Source organism: Thalassophryne amazonica, chromosome 21, assembly GCF_902500255.1.
Source record: "Thalassophryne amazonica chromosome 21, fThaAma1.1, whole genome shotgun sequence".
Taxonomy (NCBI): domain Eukaryota; kingdom Metazoa; phylum Chordata; class Actinopteri; order Batrachoidiformes; family Batrachoididae; genus Thalassophryne; species Thalassophryne amazonica.
In genome coordinates this window covers 33,398,978-33,421,292 of record NC_047123.1, presented here as the reverse complement: position 1 = coordinate 33,421,292, position 22,315 = coordinate 33,398,978, and the positions used below count along the sequence as shown (strand labels likewise).

General features: G+C 41.0%; 3 protein-coding genes across 3 annotated transcripts; 2 read left to right on the top strand and 1 right to left on the bottom strand.

Annotated features, from left to right (window-relative positions):
- Positions 1–648: 648 nt before the first annotated feature.
- On the top strand, positions 649–4,689 carry glrx5 (glutaredoxin 5 homolog (S. cerevisiae)). The gene is made up of 2 exons (XM_034162429.1): positions 649–1,061; positions 3,062–4,689. The coding sequence occupies exons 1-2, from the start codon at positions 782–784 to the stop codon at positions 3,232–3,234; spliced, it is 453 nt and encodes a 150-aa protein (XP_034018320.1). The 5' UTR covers positions 649–781; the 3' UTR covers positions 3,235–4,689.
- A 1,630-nt stretch (positions 4,690–6,319) lies between these two features.
- On the bottom strand, positions 6,320–12,852 carry ints9 (integrator complex subunit 9). Its single transcript, XM_034162072.1, has 17 exons — positions 12,723–12,852; positions 12,269–12,396; positions 12,127–12,187; positions 11,966–12,028; positions 11,074–11,213; positions 10,850–10,936; positions 10,457–10,577; positions 10,224–10,358; positions 10,022–10,133; positions 9,746–9,926; positions 8,485–8,545; positions 8,186–8,357; positions 7,994–8,118; positions 7,747–7,914; positions 7,568–7,666; positions 6,761–6,898; positions 6,320–6,679 (listed from the first exon to the last, which is right to left on the bottom strand). The coding sequence occupies exons 1-17, from the start codon at positions 12,729–12,731 to the stop codon at positions 6,503–6,505; spliced, it is 1,977 nt and encodes a 658-aa protein (XP_034017963.1). The 5' UTR covers positions 12,732–12,852; the 3' UTR covers positions 6,320–6,502.
- Positions 12,853–13,342: 490 nt separating this feature from the next.
- Positions 13,343–20,192, top strand: pla2g7 (phospholipase A2, group VII (platelet-activating factor acetylhydrolase, plasma)). The gene is made up of 12 exons (XM_034162073.1): positions 13,343–13,485; positions 13,565–13,621; positions 15,541–15,663; positions 15,863–16,013; positions 16,264–16,357; positions 16,443–16,511; positions 17,440–17,599; positions 17,782–17,895; positions 18,786–18,877; positions 18,967–19,137; positions 19,219–19,367; positions 19,450–20,192. Exons 1-12 carry the CDS (start codon positions 13,447–13,449, stop codon positions 19,548–19,550), a joined length of 1,320 nt encoding a protein of 439 aa, XP_034017964.1. The 5' UTR covers positions 13,343–13,446; the 3' UTR covers positions 19,551–20,192.
- Positions 20,193–22,315: the final 2,123 nt, after the last annotated feature.

Below are 22,315 nucleotides of genomic sequence, written 5' to 3'. Positions count from 1 at the left end.
AGCAATTGTGAAAAAAATATTGAAGACTTCTCCCCTTTACATGTATATAAAATTATAAAGCAATTTGATTTTTTTTTTTTGTTTTATTATTTTTGTTTACTGTCTGTTTTACTTATTATTAACTATTATATTTTTGAATTTATTTATTTATTTAACTGGGAAGTTTCTTTTGCGGTCACGTGGTTCTGAGACCAGTGAAGTTGCGCCGTCACTAATCACGTGATTATATCCAACCAAATGACGCCTCTAAATCCATGTTGCCAGACTCTTATACTAAGCGCCCTTTGGGATTGTTTTTATGAAGTTGCTGATACATTTTATTAGCGCTGGGCTTGTTTTCAAAATGCAGGTATTTTTATTTGAGTTTGTTTTCGCTAGTCAAATATCAATAATAATGGTACATTTCCTTATTGTTGCTGGTTGCTTTCTTGATTGGTGAAGGTGGCAGTTTTATTTACTAGTGATTGTTTAAAGCTTGCGTTTATAACAACAGTAATAATATGTTCATAGTCTCATCTTTTTGTATCCACGGCAAAATTAATAATTAAGTGGCAATTTTGCATCCTTTCTACGAGAAATGGCTTTTCTTGAGTTGGTTTTTAGATACGTTTGCTTGTTTTATATACACCATCTGGCAACGTGGCGTGGGGCTGTTTTTTCTGCGCTTCGGAGCTTGTGTGTCAAATGTAGCAACACTTGTGTTACTTGTCGCTGACTCAGTTCACTTTGATACAGCATTTATTCTTCTGGTTTCAAAACAGGTTCCAGCCTGCCGAGAACCATGTACACTTTAACCAGGTGTCTCCGGGCGGGGACGGCCGTCTGTCTGCGCGGGCAGACCGGCGGACGCGCGGCCTCCAGCCGCCTGCTGTGCACGACGGCGGACGGGCAAAAGAAGCTCGGTGAGATGGTGAAGAAGGACAAAGTAGTGGTTTTCATTAAGGGGACTCCGGCTCAGCCCATGTGTGGCTTCAGTAACGCCGTGGTTCAGATCCTCCGGATGCACGGAGTGGAACAATACGCCGCCTACAACGTCTTAGACGACCAGGAACTCCGACAAGGTCAGTGAAGTGCGACCAACCTGGCAACAGGTTTCCACAGCGGTTCGGCGGTGTTACGCCGCATTCTGTGACTCGTCACATTCTGTGACCGATGAAAAAAAAAAAAAAAAAAAAAAACCTACTGAGGCAGAGAGCTCCATCAGACAATTTAATACCGAGAGACAGTTCTGAAGACTGGAGCAAATGCCATGTCCATCAAATATTAATGTTTTTTTTAACCATTATTTATGACCTTACACATAACATAAAATGACATGAACTAACAGAAATATGAAATTTCCATCATTTAAATTGTGGTTCTTGTAGTAGATTACAAAACATTATAAATCTTTTGTTAATTTATTCCGCTTTACATAGACCAATTGACATCTGAGAAGTACCCATCATATGATGCGAATGGCCCCTTACTTCAGGCACTGAGGGGCTGTTAGCCCATACCACAATTTTTAAAATATGAATCGCTGATTTGGTTTGTAGCAAAGTTTCACCCACAATATTACTAGATTTGTTCAAGAAAGTTCAGCCTGTCAGTGCTGAAGCCTGCTGTCCCACAGACTGGCGTAGAAGAAAATAGCAGTATGCAGACTGTAGCTGTGTTGGCTATATATATTTATTTGTTCATTTGATCAACTTCATAATGTTATTTATAGCTCCTTGCACTTTTTGTGTGAAGATCATGTTGAAAGGTTCTGTCAATTAAACATATGCTGCAAAATATTTAAAGAAAGTTGTGGTTTAAGAGTGCGTTATACTAAATTTTTGACACTTTTTACTGCAAGGAAATATTGGTATCGGCCTCCAAACCTTGCCGATAATCTGTATCATATTGGCCCTTAAAAATCCATACTGGTCGACTCCTACCAGTGATGCATGTTGGGTTGGAGAAGAATCCTGTAGAAGGTTAGTGGCCTTAACCAACTTTTGTTCTGAGAAAATGGGTCAATATTTAGTCAAAAATCACATTCTGGGGTCTAAGTAATTGTCTGTCTGTGACTGAATGACTTTTAGCTTTGACCAGAATCTAGTTTGATCTTTAAGGGAAAATTCTAAGAAGTTTCTAACAAATTCATCATCAGCAGCAACTTTTTGTACGAGCAACCTTTAAGAATACGTCCCTTGGTTTTCAACTTTTATGCATCATTCATGGAGTAGTTTAAACAATTTTTAATCCATTTAAACCTGGAAAACCAATAGAAAAGTGATTTAACTGGATGAATGGTGGCTTTGCACCAAAAGGTTTACCAGCCATCAGTAAATATGGTGTACATTTATTAAACATTTTCAAAGCATCACAAGAATAATTAATAATAAAAGCAGTTCTTAATTATATGGATACGACTTTCTTCTGTCATGCATCAAAAATAGATGTAATCTCCTAAAAAAAAAAAAAAAAAAAGTAAATAAATAAAATTAGAGACATCCCTTTGTCTGTCGCTGAAGTCATTTTGGCAAATGTAAATTATCTGAAATGTTGAGACCCTCATTGAGTCTCTGTGTTTGGTGTAAAACTCCTTTTTTTTTTTTTTTTTTGGCTGCTGACTTTTCTCAGCTGTTTCTGGTCTTTAATATCTGTCGGCTGTCTTGAGTTTCACTTCTCCGTGTGACGTTTTTATCAGCATCCTGCAGCAGGAACTAAAGGGTGTGGTGCTCAGAATTAACCGTTACATCAAACGACTCTGGCTTCTACAGGCCCGAGACGTTTCTTTATATAATTGTTGAACACACATGAAAGTATTTTCCCCTTTGTGTTTCAGATGAGTTTTAATGGGATTTTGCAACAAACTTCCACATTGCATTGAGACTGTTCCCATGTCAAATACTTTAAAATACAAAACAGTTTTTTCAAACTTGTGGCCATGGGGCTGCATAAGGCCTGTTCTTTCATAATTGTGTTTAAGTCCAGGAAATGGTTGAGTTTTTTTAGTCTGAGACTTCGAAATGCCCCCGTCCTCTTGGAGTAAGACCTGATGTTGTGCTGGTGTCACTTTACTCTTCCACAGGTGTGAAGGACTTTTCCAACTGGCCCACAATTCCTCAGGTTTACTTCAACGGCGAGTTTGTCGGCGGCTGTGACATCTTGTTGCAGATGCACCAGAACGGAGATCTGGTGGAGGAGTTGAAGAAGTTGGGCATCCACTCTGCGCTGCTGGACGCTGAGAAAGAATCTAAGTAACGGAACAGGACAAAGTTCAGACAGCCGAGGAGCCAAAGGTCACATTTAACAGGTTCAAATTCTCAGTCAAAGGAACAAAACCAAACCACTGCAGAGGAAGCTGGGAGTGAAACGCCACACTGCTTTGCTGTGGCGGGTCTGCTAAATAACTGTTACCATTACTACTTTAGTTGGTGTTGGTGGGGAAAAATTAATAATAATAATAATAATAAAAGCCACCACGAGGTGCCGTCTTGAAATGACTTGTTTTGACCAAAATAACTTAAAAAACAAAAGACCCTTTGTTTTATTTTTTACAAGTTAGTCAGTTAATCTCTGTGTGTCCAATTGAACTCTACTTTAAACCAGTTTACTATCATTATAGAACTGGTCTATAAATTACTTCAGCATTTTAAAACCATTTGAAAATATCTGTTAAATTTTGCCAAAAATGTTATTGTACAGCGACCCATAAGAAATTATCTGGAAAAGTGTTTTGTTTTGTTTTTTTTTTTAAAAAAGCAGATTAAATCACACTTGTGGTAAAAGCTGGTTCAGATGACTTTACCTAAAAATGGAGCAGCAGCAAAGCTTCGAGTCGGCCGGTCGCAAATAAATTGGATTAAGCATTTGTTTTTGTTGTGACCAAACATTTCAGCTCCGTCAGTGGTTACATCGTGCCTTCAGTCAGGTTGACAGACACGTCATGCGGTCTATGCGTTACGTTTGCTCGCTGTCTTCGTCTTTGTAGCGACGTTGGTTTAATTATACAAAGTGTTTTATTGAAACACAAGCTTGTGCAGTTTGTTTTGATTTAACATTTTATATATATAAAATATAATCTTTATTTTGATTATGAAGGATGTTCAGTGTGAACATTTTTGGAAATGGGCACTTTTGTGTTGAACTTATTTATACCGCCCTAGTGCTGATGAAATGTATGTCATCCATGTTTCTTAATCAAATATCAAACTGTTTCCACAGCAGTAAAATGACTTTTTGTCACGTGTGCAGTAATAACGCTGCTGTTGTGACATTTACGCCTTGCGCAGTGAGATCGGAGATGGTGCTCGTGACTGGTTACCGCTGCTTTTTGGTTGTTTCCCCCCAAAGCTGCCACCTCTTCAAAACCAAAAGATGATTTATTCATCCAATGATGAAAACAGTGTTTTAATAATCATATCCAATGTTTAAGAAGTGGTAAATAGACACGCCCACTTTACACGCAGGTTTGTTGGAAGCGACATTTGTTTTGTTCATCCAGATACACAAACGACATACTGTTGCCTTTTCATGTCACGGATTCTCCGGCAGTTTCTTTCAAAAAGTGATGTCTAGTCATTTTTCTTTCTGGCCCAAAGAATCTGACTTTTATGGATCTTTGATTTTATTTTTCCACTACACAGTTTCATGTCATACACTGTAAAATATATAATCTGTTTGTAATCCTAATCCCATTAAATAGTTTCACACAAGCACTGACCCCTGCTGGAATCTGTCAGTCTGTGAACAGTCAAGAAAAATCAGTTTTTCACAGAAAGGAAGAAAAATTTCCAGTTTTTGTAGTGTTGATCTGAGTCGTAATGTGCAAAATGCTCCGGATCACCACAGCAGTGATCCTCTGTGGAATCTGGCGCAGGAGCAGGTCCTGGTGTTCCTCAGCAGTCCTCCAGATAAAATCCTGATCAGGACCTGCTCTGCCGAATGTCTAAGTTCTGATGGGATCAGGTGTGTACATACCAGCGCATTATCTACTCAAATAAGCAAGCAGCAGAGGGGAAGTGATTATGGCACTGAGTGTTGGAAGCTTCAGCTGAAGTAGAAAAACCTGTTTGTCTAACAACTTCTGAGAATTTCAAGAATATTATTGACAAAAGAAGTCAAAGACAGGGACTAAATTTGATTCTGATGAAAGCATCAAGAGGAGAAAGTGGATGTGTTGAGGGTTGGTGGTGTTGTGTGTTAGTGCATATCTGGGACATTACGTTGTGGGTTTAGATCTCGTTCATGCTCCAACATTTTTGATGTCTAACTTATCCAATGAAAAGATAAAGGCACACAGAGGTCTGCGTGAGAAGGTGCCTGTGGTGTTGTAATGTTCACGACTATTAGTCCATGAGCCAGTCGTCAATTTTGACCTGATTAGTGCCACTTAAGGGGACAAAACAACACTTAGAATCCAGCCTCAGTGTATCATGGCCTACACAGAAATGTATGCTAGCCATCCCAGGGTGGTAGCTGTAGCCAGGTAGGGGTCAATGAAGAATTACACAGAGGTCAAACTTTAAAAATGCTCTAATTATGTTGAAAACTATATCACATTATTTGTCTGATCATAACTATTCCAAAAAGGTATAGTTTGGACTATCTATGATGGCATGTTCTGGAGTTATGGGGTAAAACAGCAAAAATAGTGATAAATGTCAATTTCAGTTTGTACAGGGGTCAAAAGTTAAAGCTGCTCCAGTTTTGGTTAAAAAAAAAGTGATACAAATTATTGGTTGAAATAAAAGGATTAATAAATGGAATAGTTTTGTGTTGAATGCTTGGTCTTCAAAGTAAAGGTCAAACAAGGTCAAGGTTTACTGAATTCTATGATGTGACATATGTTACCCTGTAACATAACTAAGCATGACAGATGGTGCAAACTATTCCTTATTAGAACACCATTAACCCAAACAATAATGCATGACGTCTGTTGTGTCTTCTAAAGCGTTAAGCTATATAAGGAGGTAAATATGCTTTTTTTTTTAAGCTTTTGAACTTTTGTTTGTTGAGCTTCTAAATTCAGGGGCCTGTAATGAAATTGAACCTATGATGTAAACATATTCTTTCAGCTTCTCCATTAAGTAATATACAGCTATGTCCTCTGTCTTGTTTGAGTGATTGAACCTATGTTCAACTTCAAAGTTAATTGGGATATATGGGAAGTGAACCTATGACCAGCTGACATTTTAGAATAAATATTAGACAATTACAATATCTTTTTTTTCCTTTTGCTATAACACCTGCTTCCTCCTACGAGCCTGCTAAAATGCGTGACAACATATGATGGACCTGTCGTGAAGGATCAGATCAGCATGTGACCTCATGACCCACAATGCCCTCACTGGATCTGCTGGTTCAACAGACACAAAAAAATAGCTTTTATTCAGTATAAATGTGCAGCCATTCAGACGGTGCACTGTGAACGGTCTTACAAAACAACACTGCAAAGGGTGTAAACATTAAATAGGAGTGAGGTATGCTGGGAATCTTGTGAGTCCAACGGGGGTGGGAGGAGGAGAAGTCAGAGTTTCTGCAGGAAGCGCAGCACCAGATCTCTCAGCGTGGTGCGCAGCGGCTCATTGTTGTCGCAGACGATGTGCGTTCCATCCTCCTCCAGCTGGATCAGCGTGTCCTGGGCCTGCAGGTGCAGGATGTGTCCGTCCACCGTCTCCTCCACTTTGACCTCTGTGATGCCGTGCTGCAGGAAAGAGGAGAACGTCAACTTAAACACGAATGTATGAACAGAGTGAAGGTACAGAAATTTAAATACGCCTTTCACCTTCTGCAGCATTGCCAGGAAGGCCTCAAGGGGCACGGCCCCACTCAACAGGGGTTTGGGGGTCAGCAGCACGGGCGGCTCCTCCATCAGCCGCTTCCTCTTCTTACTGGGTGGAACTGGAGGAGGTTTCGGCACCGACTGGAAACATGTAAACCAGCAAACTGTCATTTGGGGGTGATTCTTAGACTACGGGCACTTATTATGTCCTTTGATCATATTGTATGAAAAACAGAAAAAAGGGAAATTTCACACTTTTATAGTTATCTTTACAATGAATGTGTGTTAAGAAATTTTCTAGTAGTCTATGATGACTTTTTCACCTTTTTTCAGCATCATTATATGCAAATATTGCCGTTTTGTGCTTGTCCCACACCCAGACTTTTGATCTTCAATGATAAAAATGAATGGTAAAGAAATGTTTTTTCTAATGTTTTAAAATATCTCTGAATAAAATATCAGTAAAATAATCCAAACATAATTGGGGTATTCAATGTCATACAACTGTTGTGATTTTTTTTAAACAAAATGTAGTTGTCCCACACTATTGCCGTAATTTCCACCACAACACTGTAATGTCCCTTTAAACAGTTTGTATGAAAGACTGTTTGGGTAGTTTCTATGGAGATAAACAGTGACATCAGAGCACATGTATATAGGGCCAAATCACAACAAACAGTTGCCCCAAGGTGCATTATATTGTAAAGCAATGGTGTGGAAATTACATTTACAAGGCCAATAGTGCCCGTAGTTAAAGAATCACCCTTGGATGACGCACGCGCTCGTCTTCCTGCAGATTGACAGACAGACCTGCAGCGTGTGCTTGTTGTCCTTCGAGTGCAGCACCGCAGACACGGTGGCTACAGAGATGCCGGGTTTGACCTCAGACGGCACCAGCGAGTTGGCCAACTGAGGAGGAGAATCACACAGCAGATCTTAGAGGCTACGAGCTGCACTCTGACACCGAGTGAGGTTTATTAAATTCTCACCTCAGGCAGGATGTAGACGCGCTCGTAGCGGCGTCTGAAGGGCAGGTTGAGGACGGAGCAGCGCCTGTAGGGCACAGGAGGAGGCTGCAGCTCCAGCATCAGGTCGGAGCGGTGCGACTGGGTCATGGGAGGCTGGGTGTACTGCTCCGGACACACCACATGGAGGGGCTGCAGGACAGCACACACCGAAAGTGTTTAACATCACAAGCTGTAATCTCTAAGGAAGACTCGGCAGCTGCCGCTGTACCTGGACTTCTTTCAGCAGCTTTGCCACTTGGTGGAAGTTGAGCCGCGTATCAATGGGACAATAAACGCACTTCATGGCCAGTGGCTGGTACGGAGCCAGAGCATCCAGGTAGGAAAAGTCTGGTTCTGAGGGGGAGGTCGGTTAATAACAAGCATTAGACCTGACGCAGAAAAACCACACAGTGCTCCTCACCAGTGAAGATGATGGTGTTCAGGCCGGATTTGCCCCACAGTTCCATGAAGTGAACTACATCCCCAAAGCGCAGGGACGGGTGGCCAGTGAACACGACGCACGGCTGACGGAACTCGCTGCTGAAGTCTCCGTGAATGCTGGGATAGTGCTTCAGTTTGTTGGTTTGGATCAGCTGAAACGCAAGACACAAAAGCCACATCGCCGTTTCTGCCCACCTTCATAAAGAATCTTAAAGTCTCCAACCCGGCCGACCCTCAGGATCAGTCGTTCAAAGTATCAGACACAAGAAGAGGACTTACCTCTGCGTGTGGGAAAGGAGGCTCGGGGAGGTAAACCTTTGTTTGCTTGTTGTGGCAAAGCCTGATGAGGAAAAAAACAAAAAAGGTTCAAGAATCCCCAAAGTCCTTTGGACAGAGAATTATTTTGGCCAGATATGAGAAAAAAGTGGCATTTATGATTCAAGGTCAATGAAAATCTTTGTGTAGGTAGACACTCGAGTGTGCAAAATATCACGTTTGGCCTTTCAAGGGGCCTTTAGAATGATTCATAGACAGAGATTTTTGTTGTCACAACCCCTTTCAGGGACCCTGGGGGGACCCTTGGAATGACTCAAGGATAATGGGATACTTTTTGTCTGTACATGTCCTCCTAAAGAATGAATGAATTAATTTATTCAGCACACAGAGTCAAAATAACAAGGAAAACTCATTAAAAAAAACAATTTTAAAGAATCTTAATGCAAAATGAGAAAACGTTACTAAACAGTTTTTCTGCAATAAATCAGACTGAAAATTTACTACTTTTTTTTTTTTGCACCCTTTTAGGGGCCCACAGGGATTCCATCAGAAAGTCCAACCAACCATGACCAGACAGGTCTCCAAGGATTGGCTGTACCAAATATAAGATTTTTCACAAACAAAAATTGGAGAACGCAACATGCGTGAATCCAGATGGATTTAGTACCATGACTATTCGTCCAAAGGACTAAAAATGGTTGAAGTTTAGTCAATAATCCTACATAATGCACAGCAGAGCATAACTGGCATCACAGTGGCTTAGTGGTTAGCACTGCTGCCTCACACTAAGCCACCGTGCTGCCCACCTTTCTGTGTGGAGTTTGCATGTTCTCCACGTTTGTGTAGGTTCCCTCTGGGTGCTCCGGATTCCTCCCACAGCCAAAAACATGCAGGTTAGGTGGATTGTAAACTTTAAGTGGTCTGTAGGTATGAATGTGTTTGTCTATATGTGACCTTATGACAGACTGGCGTTCTGCCCAGGGTGAACCCCGCCTCACGCCCTGTGACTGCTGGGATAGGCTCCAGCCCGCCGTGGCCTGATCTTGAATAAGCGGTTGAAGATGTGTGTGAGAGAGTGACTTCTACACAAGAACCACCCGTTTCCTGACATCAGATGACATCACCAGTGGTGCAACAACCCTTATCTAGAGCAACTATTCTAAATGAAGCAAAACGCAAAAAAGGAAAAGAAATTGATATTGACATTTAAGTGTCGTCGTCTTTTTTTTTTTTTTGTACAAATAGACAATGTGGTCGCTCTTACCACTCAGCAAAGATCTGAGAAAACTCCAGCGAGCTGTTGGCCACTGGAGAGATGAAGTAGAAAGGCGTGGTCCCCAGGTTGGCGCTCTCGATGAACTGGTACAGACACTCCAGCAGGTCGTAGATCACGCCCGAGGAGTAGCACGGCACCAACACGTTACCTCCTGCTCGTATCGTCATGGCTACATTAAGAGATAGAAAAGATCATCTGTCATAAGGAACTGTTTTGTTTGATGCTACGAAGACCGCAACCCTCGTGAACTAACTGTGCGGTTACCTAGGTTACTGCAGAATTCTCCTAGCATGCCGTCTGGGTTGGCGGTCGGCATCTGAGTGAGACCCGTCAGAATCAGAACGTCGCTGTTCTTCAGGGAGCTTTGATCCATCGGCTGAAAGAAGACAGAGTTCAAATCACTACAAAGACACGCCCCCTCCCTCTACTGGTCCAATCCAAAGCATCACATTTTTCCTGTCCGTACCTGTGGGTGTGTGGTGAGCAGCGACGAGCCCGACACATAGGAAACTTTCTCGTGATGAGACTGGATGATCCAGTTTGAGCTTCCCAGTGAGTATCCGGAACTTAAAGGAGAAACCTGGACGGCCCCAAACAACTCCTGAGGGACAACCACGCTAAATTCTTCATCACATACACCAGAATCCCCGTTTTAATTTCAGGGCAGGCGACAAAGCATGAGAGAAAAGTGTGTCTCACCACTTTTTGTGAATAACCCACAAGCTGGACTTTGCTCAGGGCCGAGTTGACCTCATGCATGCTGTAGCATCGCTTCCAGGTCCACACGTCCACCGCATCCTTCAGGGGCCCCGGCAGAATCCTAAAACAAGACCAGGTCGAATCAGAACTCATTCTGATCCGATTTCACTGCAACTGTGTGCCACCCAAAGAGCATGGAAGCGTTTGTCAAACTTTTGTACAGATATTCTCCACCTGTTCAGACTGTTTCTGCAACTCAAACCACAACCAGTGACCAAACTGTGACATTTGCAAAGTCAGCCACAGCATCTGGAAACAGATTCAGGATCATGCTGCACACCATTTGATGTATCCATGGATGCCTGACACTGCACTGAACATGTCAGCAGCTACCTTTGTATTTCCTTGTTCTTCCAGCAGGTAGCAGACTGGGCTTTGGGAACTCGCTCCATGAAGTTGACCAGCTCTTCCATCAGCAGTCTGAGCAAAGCAAGAAGATGAAGGATTTTTTAAACATACTGAACCACAGTCAGTGTTTGGTTCCAAAAGAAGGCAAATTAATTATTGCTAAAATTAACTACAAAGTGACACAAATGTAAAAGAACGTGCCGCCTCACCTGCCGATCTGCAGGGTGGGCTCTGTGGCATACACAGTCCCAGTGAAGCCCGTGTTTTCAGTGACGTAAGGTAACGCCATCATGCAGTGATAGTTGGAAATAAGGATAACATCGATGGTGGACATATCCAGCAGGTCTCTCTGTCAGACATTGTTCAACAAAAGGCTGTTTTTTTGTTGTTGTTGTTTTTACTGCAGAGCACTTATCAAAATCAATGAATAACAACCAGCAAAATGAGGAAGAATAACTGAAACATTATAATGTTACTGATCAGAATCTTACAGGAAATCGCTCATAATCTGAACTCCTAAATTCATTTTGCTTTTCAACTATTTCAAATAAAACTGAAAAATTAACTGACTTTTCATTGATTTTAGAGCCAGCTAAAACATGCAAAAATGGCATTATCTGGTTTAAAATATGTTCAAAGACAGTTACAAACATGTGACCTCAAATAAAACAGGAAGGAATAAATATTCTAGATTGAACAATGTTTTGATTTTTTTTTTTTTTTTTTTACATGAGGAATCATTTAAATGTTACACTGATTATAAAATAATTATATTTCTGGTGAGCCACTAACCATTGTTTGAATTTGCTGTAATAATTGTATTTAACTGATAATTTCAGCAAACAAGTCATCCAGACGATGAGCGCCCCACTGCCGCCTGTTAATTTTTCAACTTGGCTTGATGCATCTGTCAGTCACAAGAGCATCTTTACAGAAAACTGTACATTTTAGATTTCTACATCTGATTTGAACTTACACATATGACCTTAACATGACCTGTGTTGTGAGAGGACAGCCTACTGAGTTTATACATTGAATTGCTTTTTAAAGGTACTGCCATAAAGACAGACAGTAGCCTCTTTAGGCGTGTACGTGTGCTACCTCAGGGAGACAAAACTCTGGCTGTGAGTCCACAAACACTCTTCCTGCACATTCCTTCAGCTCCTAGAATGATGACAACAGCAGCAATATCTATTAAAAAAAAACATTTCAATGAGGATGTCCACAATCAGCCTGCAGTCAAACTAAAGACATGCAGTCACCTTTTCCATGTTCACTGTTCCGTCTTTGGAGACCCAAGCTGGGAGCTTGGAGAGTCTTGGACTAAAGAAGAGGAAAAACAGGACATCAGCCCTCCATAGGGGAATGAATGAAGGTGTGAGTGGTGACAGCATGACGTCTCACCTGTGCACCAGAGGAAGCGGCAGGAAGTGGAGCACAGAGGTGGTGTCCAGTCCACAGTCCAACATGACGGTGGTGGATTTGAATTTGAGGACATTGCAGGGAAGAGTGGGGTGTCCGGACAGACAGTACTGAAAGTCAGCACAAACAGACCCATCATTAATAACAAATCACACCTACTCTGTGTCAACAATATACAAAAAAAGTGTGGAAGAAAATAACAGAAATATTTCCTCAATAATAGGAATTCATTATAAACAACAATGAAAGGAGGAGACGCACATTTTACACACAAATATCCACATGCATTAGTAGTGTAGCCTGATTAATGGAGGCTAATAGCTGTCACGCTATACTCGGTCATAAATTGTTAACCCGTGTGGTAAAGCGTGGTCATAATCACCGCGTTATTTTTTGCTGCTTAAACATTATCTGTGCTGTCAATTTGGTTACTCACCAGTTTCATTTTTGACCAAAAAAAAAATTAGGGTGAATGAAACCGGATTCGTTAGCTCGGATTAGCCAACATTCATCATGCTTCTTCTTCTTGATGTTTGCCAGGTGTTTACCCGTTAGCGTCACCAAATGGCCAGGAGTGTGTATTGGTATCCTGTTCATCGGTTGTTGTTGTTTTTTTTTTTCTTGCTTTCTAAGATATTAAAACACGCACCTGTAACATCTAATCTCTTCAAAGAAAATTTTCCAAATCAAAACTTAGTTATCTTTCTGAAGGAGTTTCCCTCTCCTTATATTTCAGGGACGTTACACCTACACCGCCCCCTACAGATGTGGAGTGTAACTTAAATAATTAAAAAAAAAAAACAAGAATAAAAATGAACAAATCTGGATGAAAATGAATTTATAAATTATTGTTGACAACAACACGTGTTTGCTGGCTGTTAGTCAGACTGGTTGGTTATTTTATGAGGTGTTCATATTAATGCCAGCATTAAGTTTAAAGCCTGCCCAAATTATGTCAAGCATTATTTTCCCGATACATTATTTAAAACACTCAAAGTAGTTGATTATTTTTTCCTGTTCGCGGATTGCGGATTTGTCGATGAATCGAGTTGTTGTTGTTGACCGGTGCTGTTAGCTCATGCTAAATGCTAACGCCCTGTCAAACTAAACCACTCCCGTCAGACTCGTTCCGCTGCTCCTGACATTGTAATTACGCTGTAATGTTGCGAAACCCATGTAAGAACTTTGACACACTTTGCGTATTCCCGTTGGAATTCGTGATTTATTCATGCTCGCTTGGTGCCCCTTTTGTAGCTCTCAGGCTAATGTTTTCATTAGCTTTGGCTGTTTCTGACGGACTGCTCCGGTTTTAAAACCAACAACATTCACGTACTGGTAAGGACAGATTTAAACCATCATTTGTTTTTACATACGCGCTCAAAACTGTAGTTAATAATAATGTTATGTACGGTAGTTACAAGTTACGGTAAGAAGTTTAGTTTCGTTTTGTAGTGCAGCAGATAAAATTTACAGAGGAATCCTTCAAATCTGGAATAAGCACCAAATTTCGCACAAATACTTAGACATTACTCTTTTGAAAAAACTGAGTAGCCACTTGAATTTTCAGTAGGCGGCCAGGTAGGGGTCAATTGAAGAATTACACAGTGGTCAAAATTTAAAAATGTTTCAATCATATTGAAAGCTATACCACATTATTTGTCTGATCACAGCGATACCAAAAAGGTATAGTTTGGACTATGACTAAATGTTATGGAGTTATGGGGTAAAAACAGCAAGAATGGTAACAAAGGTCAGCATTAGTTTGTACAGGGGTCAGATGTTAAAGTTGCTCTAAATGTTGTAAAATGTGATGCAAATTATCGGTTGAGTTAATAGGGATTTAAAAAGGAATAGTTTGCACTATGTGGCATGATTAGTTATCATGTTACAGGGTAACATATGTTACATGTCATAGAATCCAATGGACGTCGACATTGCTCTACCTTTACCTTGCAGACCAAGCATTCAACACAGTCAAAACTATTTAATTTATTAATCCTATTAGTTCAACCAATAATTTGCACCACTTTTTACCAAAATTGGAGCAACTTTAACTTCTAATCCCTATACAAACTGAAATTAACCTTTGTCACCATTCTTGTTGTTTTTACCCCATAACTCCATAACATTCAGTCATAGATAGTCCAAACTATACCTTTTTGGTATCGTTGTGATCAGACAAATAATGTGGTATAGCTTTCAATATGATTGGAGCATTTTTAAATTTTGACCCCTGTGTAATTCTTCAATTGACCCCTACCTGGCCGCCTACTGAAAATTCAAGTGGCTACTCAGTTTTTTCAAAAGAGTAATGTCTAAGGAGTATTTGTGCCAACTTTGGTGCTTCTTTCCAGAAATGAACAATTGTTACAGTTATCTGCTCCACTATTGACAGTTTCCTCGGTTTTAAGAAATTCCTAAGTTTTTAACAGTGTTGTGCTACAAAAATATCGACGATATTAAATAGCATTGATTGATAAAGGCCATCTATTATATATATATATATATATATATATATATATAGTTTTTATTGCTGGCAGGGGCGTAGCGAGGATTTTTTTGTTTTTCCTGTGACAGGGGTCCTGCAGCAAGAATTCAGCATCATGTTGATGTTGCAGTTTCATTTCTTCATCTTTTATAACACAACAGAATGTTCTTTCACAAAAGTGCACATCAGCTTAGACTCCATGCAGTGACGTATGTCATTTTTGTGCCATGTTCGTGAAGAAACTGTGAACCATTTTGTATTGTTTTTTAGGCTCCTTTATTGCTCCATGTCGACTTAATGAGTCTCTAGTGGCCATCTCAAAATCCATTTAGGATCATATGCCTGTTTCAAAATGAATGCTTTAAAATCTCAAGGTTATAGCTGCTATTTTTGGTTTTTGAAAGTAGCTCAGTTGAATTCTTGGTGCCAGAAAACATGAGGCACCAAAATTGTTGAAGCATAAACAACCTCGTTTGGATAAATTTGACACTTGACCAAAAGTGCATTGACCTTTCCACATTTCCAGTCACCATGATTCAATGGAAGGTCAGAAATGGGGCAAGCCATTTTCATTTTTTGCTTCCAACCATCATTTCTAGACCTCTTGATCTGGATTGTTTTGCTGGTTATGGTGCTGGTGTTGGTACGGGCAAAAGTCCTTTGCTGGTTTAAGCATGGTTGGCCTGAAATCAGTATCAGCACATCAGTGTGAAGTGGTTCCAGCTCAGTCAGTGCTTCTCATTGTTTTTATGTCTCTGTTTGACAGCGGAGGTACACGCTCAGTTTCCTCAGCATGGGGAACACCTACAGCAATAATCTGGGGATCCCTCCAGCCAAAGGCCCCCATCCTGTGGGATGTACAGACTTCATGATGGACCACACCAAGCAGGTAAATTCTAAATACCATTTATCAGTTAATACCCGTCTGCCTGAGCTGATGTTTGTCAGCAGGAGGTCTTAAATAAAACATCCAAAGACTGGGAACAGCTTTTTTGCATTTCTCAATCCTAGTGTTTTATAAACTAAATGTTTTAATTATACACAAAAATTAGACTCGTAACTGATTTAACTGTGTGAACGTCCAACAGGGCAGCTTTTTCCGAATGTACTATCCTTGTCATGAGCCAGAAGAAGTAAAACGACCAGACTGGGTGCCAAGCAGAGAATACTTTAATGGTCTGGCAGACTTCATGGAGTTCAACAGAACTCTCAGTGAACGGATTTTCAACTACCTCTTTGGTAACAGCACTCACGTGCAAGACCTTTATCGTGTGTTTTGTGCAAAACCATACCAGTATTTTTATTTTTGGATAGGTGTGTTGTGGCCCTGCTCAGTCCTCATTTTCTATCAACAGTAATAAGGTTCTTTATTGTAAGTTTAGCAGCGATAAAATCAACTTGGGGTTAAATCTGTGGGTTTATTTTACTGTTGCAGGGGAAGCTACAGTAATTGTAGCCATTTTAACCACTCTGAATTTCTTTGTTTCAGGGTCCTTTAAGATCCCAGCCTTCTCAGACGCTCTGTTTAAACAAAATGGAAAATATCCTGTAGTCATTTTCTCTCACGGTCTTGGAGCATTTAGGTACCAACAACTTATTTTTTTCCATTTATCAGTTGAAGTTCACTCGTCATCCGTCATGCTGACTTTTTTTTTTTAACTCCTGCAGAACTTTATATTCGGCTATATGTGCAGAACTGGCGTCTCAGGGTTTTGTTGTGGCGGCAGTGGAACACAGGTACTCATTTCTTGGCGTGTACTTCTTATAGATGCAGGTTCATGTGTTTCAATGAAAGAGTGACAGATTCATGCAAATCAATTGTTTTGGGTCATAAACATTTCACCCTGTTGAGTCCACATTGGGTTCACACACCTGTAACATCTAATCAATTCCTAGAAACAGTCATTCTAAATATCACCTGTTTGCAAGTTCTTGGTTAATATTTCTCATCAAAAAGTTTCAGCCAAACTGGATCAAAACACAATTTATATTTTATCTGGGGCTAAAAAAGTCTGCAGCAGTTGAATGATCCCACTTTCAGTGACAGACGTGAACATAAATGAGAACTGGTAAATATTTTACATTTTCCCCCTCAATCAGTAACAGTATTCACCTCTGCTCGTCCGTTTGTATTATCAAATTAAACTTGAACTGTGTTTATGTCCTGTTTCCTCTGCAGTGTGTCAGATGTTTGAATGTTAAGCAGCTTGCAGTGATTATGGTTAAGGTTGTCATGGTAACGGACAATAGCGCAGACCAGCTCATCACATTTCTGTGCAGCGTAGAGACGAGGCAACCATATGGAGACAAACATAAAGGCCGTAGTGGTATGACCCAGCCATTAGACGCCACAGAAAGAGCCCGTGACCCCCGCAGTGTCACACTTTGACAGACCTGCGGTGAGGGTCAGAGGTCAAACCGGCTGCCCCGTCGCTGTGTTTTTGTGAAATCTTTAAATGTGTGATTTTTCGGTTTCAGCTGGTAATCACTTAAGACATTCTGTGTTGAAAGGCCTCATGGAAGAGCCAGTAATGCTGAATGTTGAGCGGTGGTGTGGTGGTGAAAAAGCCGACTCTGCATGTGACTGCTCCGCTGCCTCCAGGTCAGCTGTTAGCAATGGCAAACAGTAAACCTGACATTTAACTTCTTTTTGTTTTGAACACAGAGACGAGTCTGCATCGGCGACCTATTTTTATCGTGAGAAGGGAGAAAATGAGTCATCATCCAGAAAGTCTCCAGCAGCTGGAGACGACCTGGTGAAGGAGTGGATGTACTACAGACGCCTGCAGCCGGGAGAGAGGGAGTTCCCCCTGAGAAACAAACAAGTACGAAGGGCTTCCTCAAAAAAATCTAAAGTTTTAACCACTGTGGTTTAAGTAGAGATGACGTATAATGCAGAGCTGCAGAAATCATTTTTGCTGTGTTGAAATAATCTTTTCAGAAAGAGTCACAATGCGGAAGTAGGTTTGTTTTTTGTTTTTTAAAACACTCTCCCCCCCATTTTCAGGTGAAACAGCGAGCAGATGAATGCATTTGGGCTCTGGCTAAACTCACCGAAATCAGCTCAGGGTTACCCGTGAAAAATGTGCTGCAGACCCAGTTTGACTGGACAACACTGGCGGTATGTCCAAATTTAAGAACAACTCACTATTGTACAGTAAACTAGTAAATGACAGAAACTTGTTATAATTGAGGGTGGAGCAAGCAGCAGAAACAAGACTAAAAAAAAAAAAAAAAAAAAAACACAAAGGAATGATAAATATTAAACATTATTAGGTTTTGGAACACCAAGTGTTATCACTATACAAGTCCATCCCCTCCAGGTTAACACATTGACTCCAAAACAAAACACTAAATTAAGTGCAGATGAAGACAAACCCCTTAAAATGTAGTGAGTTTTGGTCTGCTTGAGGTTTCTGCCTTCATATCATCAGAGGGCATTTTTTTCCCCACCATCACCTGTGCACTTGGTAAGGTTCGATCTTACTCGTGTGAAGCGCCTTGAGGCAGCTTTGTTGTGATTTGGCACTATATAAATAAAATTAACTGAATTGTGATGGAAGAGATTTATTTCTATGTGATGTAATTTCCCACAGACAAGTTTGCCACCTGCTGGCTGGTTAGTGGAAATTAGTAACAGGTGTGGTTATCAGGATTCTGCAGAAATGTACAAAGTTACTTTGTGTTGAAAGTCAAGGATTTTGTGTGAATGCAGCTGAAACTGACGCTTCATTTTCTCTCCGTCTTTCAACAGAGTGTAGTTTTATAGTTCTCTGAAGCATGAAATAAGCCTGTTTCAGTTTCATCCACTTCCAAAGCTGAGGTCTGCTGTCCACTGTTGCAAACACACCTATGTGAAAATATTCCAAATGCTTTCTCACAGTTTTTTTCTAATTAGGATTCGAACCTTGTTAACCATGACAGCTGACCTCTGACAGTTAGCACTTAGGTAATTAACGTAGTTTAAAACCCATTCATGGGACTCGTTAGGCTTTTGCCCCTCACTTGCAGAACTGCATGGATCTGTGTCGGACGGCGATCGTGGGGCATTCCTTTGGAGGAGCAACAGTAATCGAAACTCTGTGCAAAGAGGTTAAATTCAAGTATGTAATTAAAAATGTGGCGCCACTTCTTCCAATTTTTATTTTTTTTGTAGTTGCACAGCCTGTTGAAGTGATGCCTCTATGTTTAGGTGCGGCGTAGCTCTGGACACCTGGATGGTCCCGTTAGATGATGAAATATTTCCCCTGGTGAAGCAACCCATCTTCTTCATCAACTCGGAGAAGTTCCAGTGGGCGGGAAACATCAGCCGCATCAAGAAGCTGGACTCAGCCGTCACGCAGAGGAAGATGATCACCATCAGGTAGAACAGAAAAGTGGCTCACAGCCACGTTCCCGTGCAGATAAAAACTGATGTTCATGTTTTTTGTTTTCCGACCATCAGAGGTGCAGTGCACCAAAGTTTCCCAGACTTCACCTTCTTAACGGGGAACTGGATCGGAAAGCTGATGAAGCTGAAGGGAGAAATCGACCCAGAGCTCGCCCTAGATCTCTGCAACAAAGCGACGTTAGCATTTCTGCAGCGCCATCTTGGTGAGAAAAGTCAACTTCTCGTCTTCATGGAAATATTCCTTAAAGTTCAGAGTTCTGTTTGATGTCATTTTGGATTTTGCAGGTCTAGAGAACAACTTTAATCAATGGGATCATCTAATCGATGGGAAAGATGAAAACCTCATTCCAGGAACCAATATTACACTTCTTCAGTCTGCCATCTGAACTGAAGTGCCTCCTGACAAATCTAATTGTCCAAACCCAGGAACAGTCCTGAAAACATGGAGCCACACCTGCTTGGTGTTAATTCAGAACATGAAGTATCTAGGAAGTGATTTACCTCACACACAAACCACCACAGCCATGACATACGGTTAGAATGCTCATCTCTACCTCAGTGATTCTTTTTTAAACTAGATTTTTGTTTTTTGCCTTTACGTGAGAACGTGAACTCAGTGGACCCGTGTTTGTTCCATGATGCCTGAATGTTGGTTAGTTGTACACTTATTGAAAGATTTAATAAGCAGCAATGTTGACGCACTTCCTACAGCGTGTCTGGTTCTACGATCAGCGAGGAGCTACACCAACCACCCCTCGGTCATCATAAACAAATCAGTTATCAAACCAAGAGACTAAAGTTGGGATTAAAGAATGCCTTAATGCATTTAAATTAACAGACTGATGATAATTTGTCTGAACTCATCAATCTGCATCAGTGAAATAAAAATGACTGTAAATTGATATGCAGTGACGGTGGAGGGGGAGAGATTGTTCTTCATTCTCAAAAAAATAAAAAAAATCTAAGTGAGCTACTTTTGTTCCATTGATATACATCCAGAATCAAAAGAATTCATGTTTTCAGATGTTGGAAACGCATTTATGTATTTAAAATGATTGCCATTGTTTATACACTCAACAAAAATATAAATGCAACACTTTTGGTTTTGCTCCCATTTTGTATGAGATGAACTCAAAGATCTAAAACTTTTTCCACATACACAATATCACCATTTCCCTCAAATATTGTTCACAAACCAGTCTAAATCTGTGATAGTGAGCACTTCTCCTTTGCTTAGATAATCCATCCCACCTCACAGGTGTGCCATATCAAGATGCTGATTAGACACCATGATTAGTGCACAGGTGTGCCTTAGACTGTCCACAATAAAAGGCCACTCTGAAAGGTGCAGTTTTATCACACAGCACAATGCCACAGATGTTGCAAGATTTGAGGGAGCGTGCAATTGGCATGCTGACAGCAGGAATGTCAACCAGAGCTGTTGCTCGTGTATTGAATGTTCATTTCTCTACCATAAGCCGTCTCCAAAGGTGTTTCAGAGAATTTGGCAGTACATCCAACCAGCCTCACAACCGCAGACCACGTGTAACCACACCAGCCCAGGACCTCCACATCCAGCATGTTCACCTCCAAGATCGTCTGAGACCAGCCACTCGGACAGCTGCTGAAACAATCGGTTTGCATAACCAAAGAATTTCTGCACAAACTATCAGAAACCGTCTCAGGGAAGCTCATCTGCATGCTCGTCGTCCTCATCGGGGTCTCGACCTGACTCCAGTTCGTCGTCGTAACCGACTTGAGTGGGCAAATGCTCACATTCGCTGGTATTTGGCACATTGGAGAGGTGTTCTCTTCACGGATGAATCCCGGTTCACACTGTCCAGGGCAGATGGCAGACAGCGTGTGGCGTCGTGTGGGTGAGCAGTTTTCTGATGTCAATGTTGTGGATCAAGTGGCCCATGGTGGCGGTGGGGTTATGGTATGGGCAGGCGTCTGTTATGGACGAAGAACACAGGTGCATTTTATTGATGGCATTTTGAATGCACAGAGATACCGTGACGAGATCCTGAGGCCCATTGTTGTGCCATACATCCAAGAACATCACCATGTTGCAGCAGGATAATGCACGGCCCCATGTTGCAAGGATCTGTACACAATTCTTGGAAGCCGGACATGTCACCCATTGAGCATGTTTGGGATGCTCTGGACCGGCGTATACGACAGCGTGTACCAGTTCCTGCCAATATCCAGCAACTTCGCACAGCCATTGAAGAGGAGTGGACCAACATTCCACAGGCCACAATTAACAACCTGATCAACTCTATACGAAGGAGATGTGTTGCACTGCATGAGGCAAATGGTGGTCACACCAGATACTGACTGGTATCCCCCCCCCCCCAATAAAACAAAACTGCACCTTTCAGAGTGGCCTTTTATTGTGGGCAGTCTAAGGCACACCTGTGCACTAATCATGGTGTCTAATCAGCATCTTGATATGGCACACCTGTGAGGTGGGATGGATTATCTCAGCAAAGGAGAAGTGCTCACTATCACAGATTTAGACTGGTTTGTGAACAAAATTTGAGGGAAATGGTGATATTGTGTATGTGGAAAAAGTTTTAGATCTTTTGAGTTCATCTCATACAAAATGGGAGCAAAACCAAAAGTGTTGCGTTTATATTTTTGTTGAGTGTATTATCTAAAACTGGGTTGGATCACTGTGCCAAGCGAGGGTACCAGCACGCATTTCTCAAACGCTGCCCGTGTCTTCATGTGCCAACATCAAAAGATCAGGGATGGAACTTTATAAAAAAAAATTTAACTGATAGATGTCATTATTGATTCTGCTGATTGAACTAATTATTGATTTCTGACCTGTTTTCAGCATCACTGCAACTGCTGTCGTTGCTCAACGCCAAATTTTTACAAAGCGGAACTTTCAGAAAGAAACTTGTCTACATTGGTAACATCTGAGGCACAAGATTACAATGCACTGAAAAATTCGGAACCTAGAGTCTCGTTGCGACAAAAATAGCAACAAATGTTCAACATCATGCCAGAAACTGACAACACATCCACATTTTAAATTATAAATCACATACACTGCTGCAGTGAATAAAGTAAGATGCTTTTTCCAGCAGGAAAAATTGACCAAACACTTTCATAAGCAAAGTTTCTAATACATTTATTT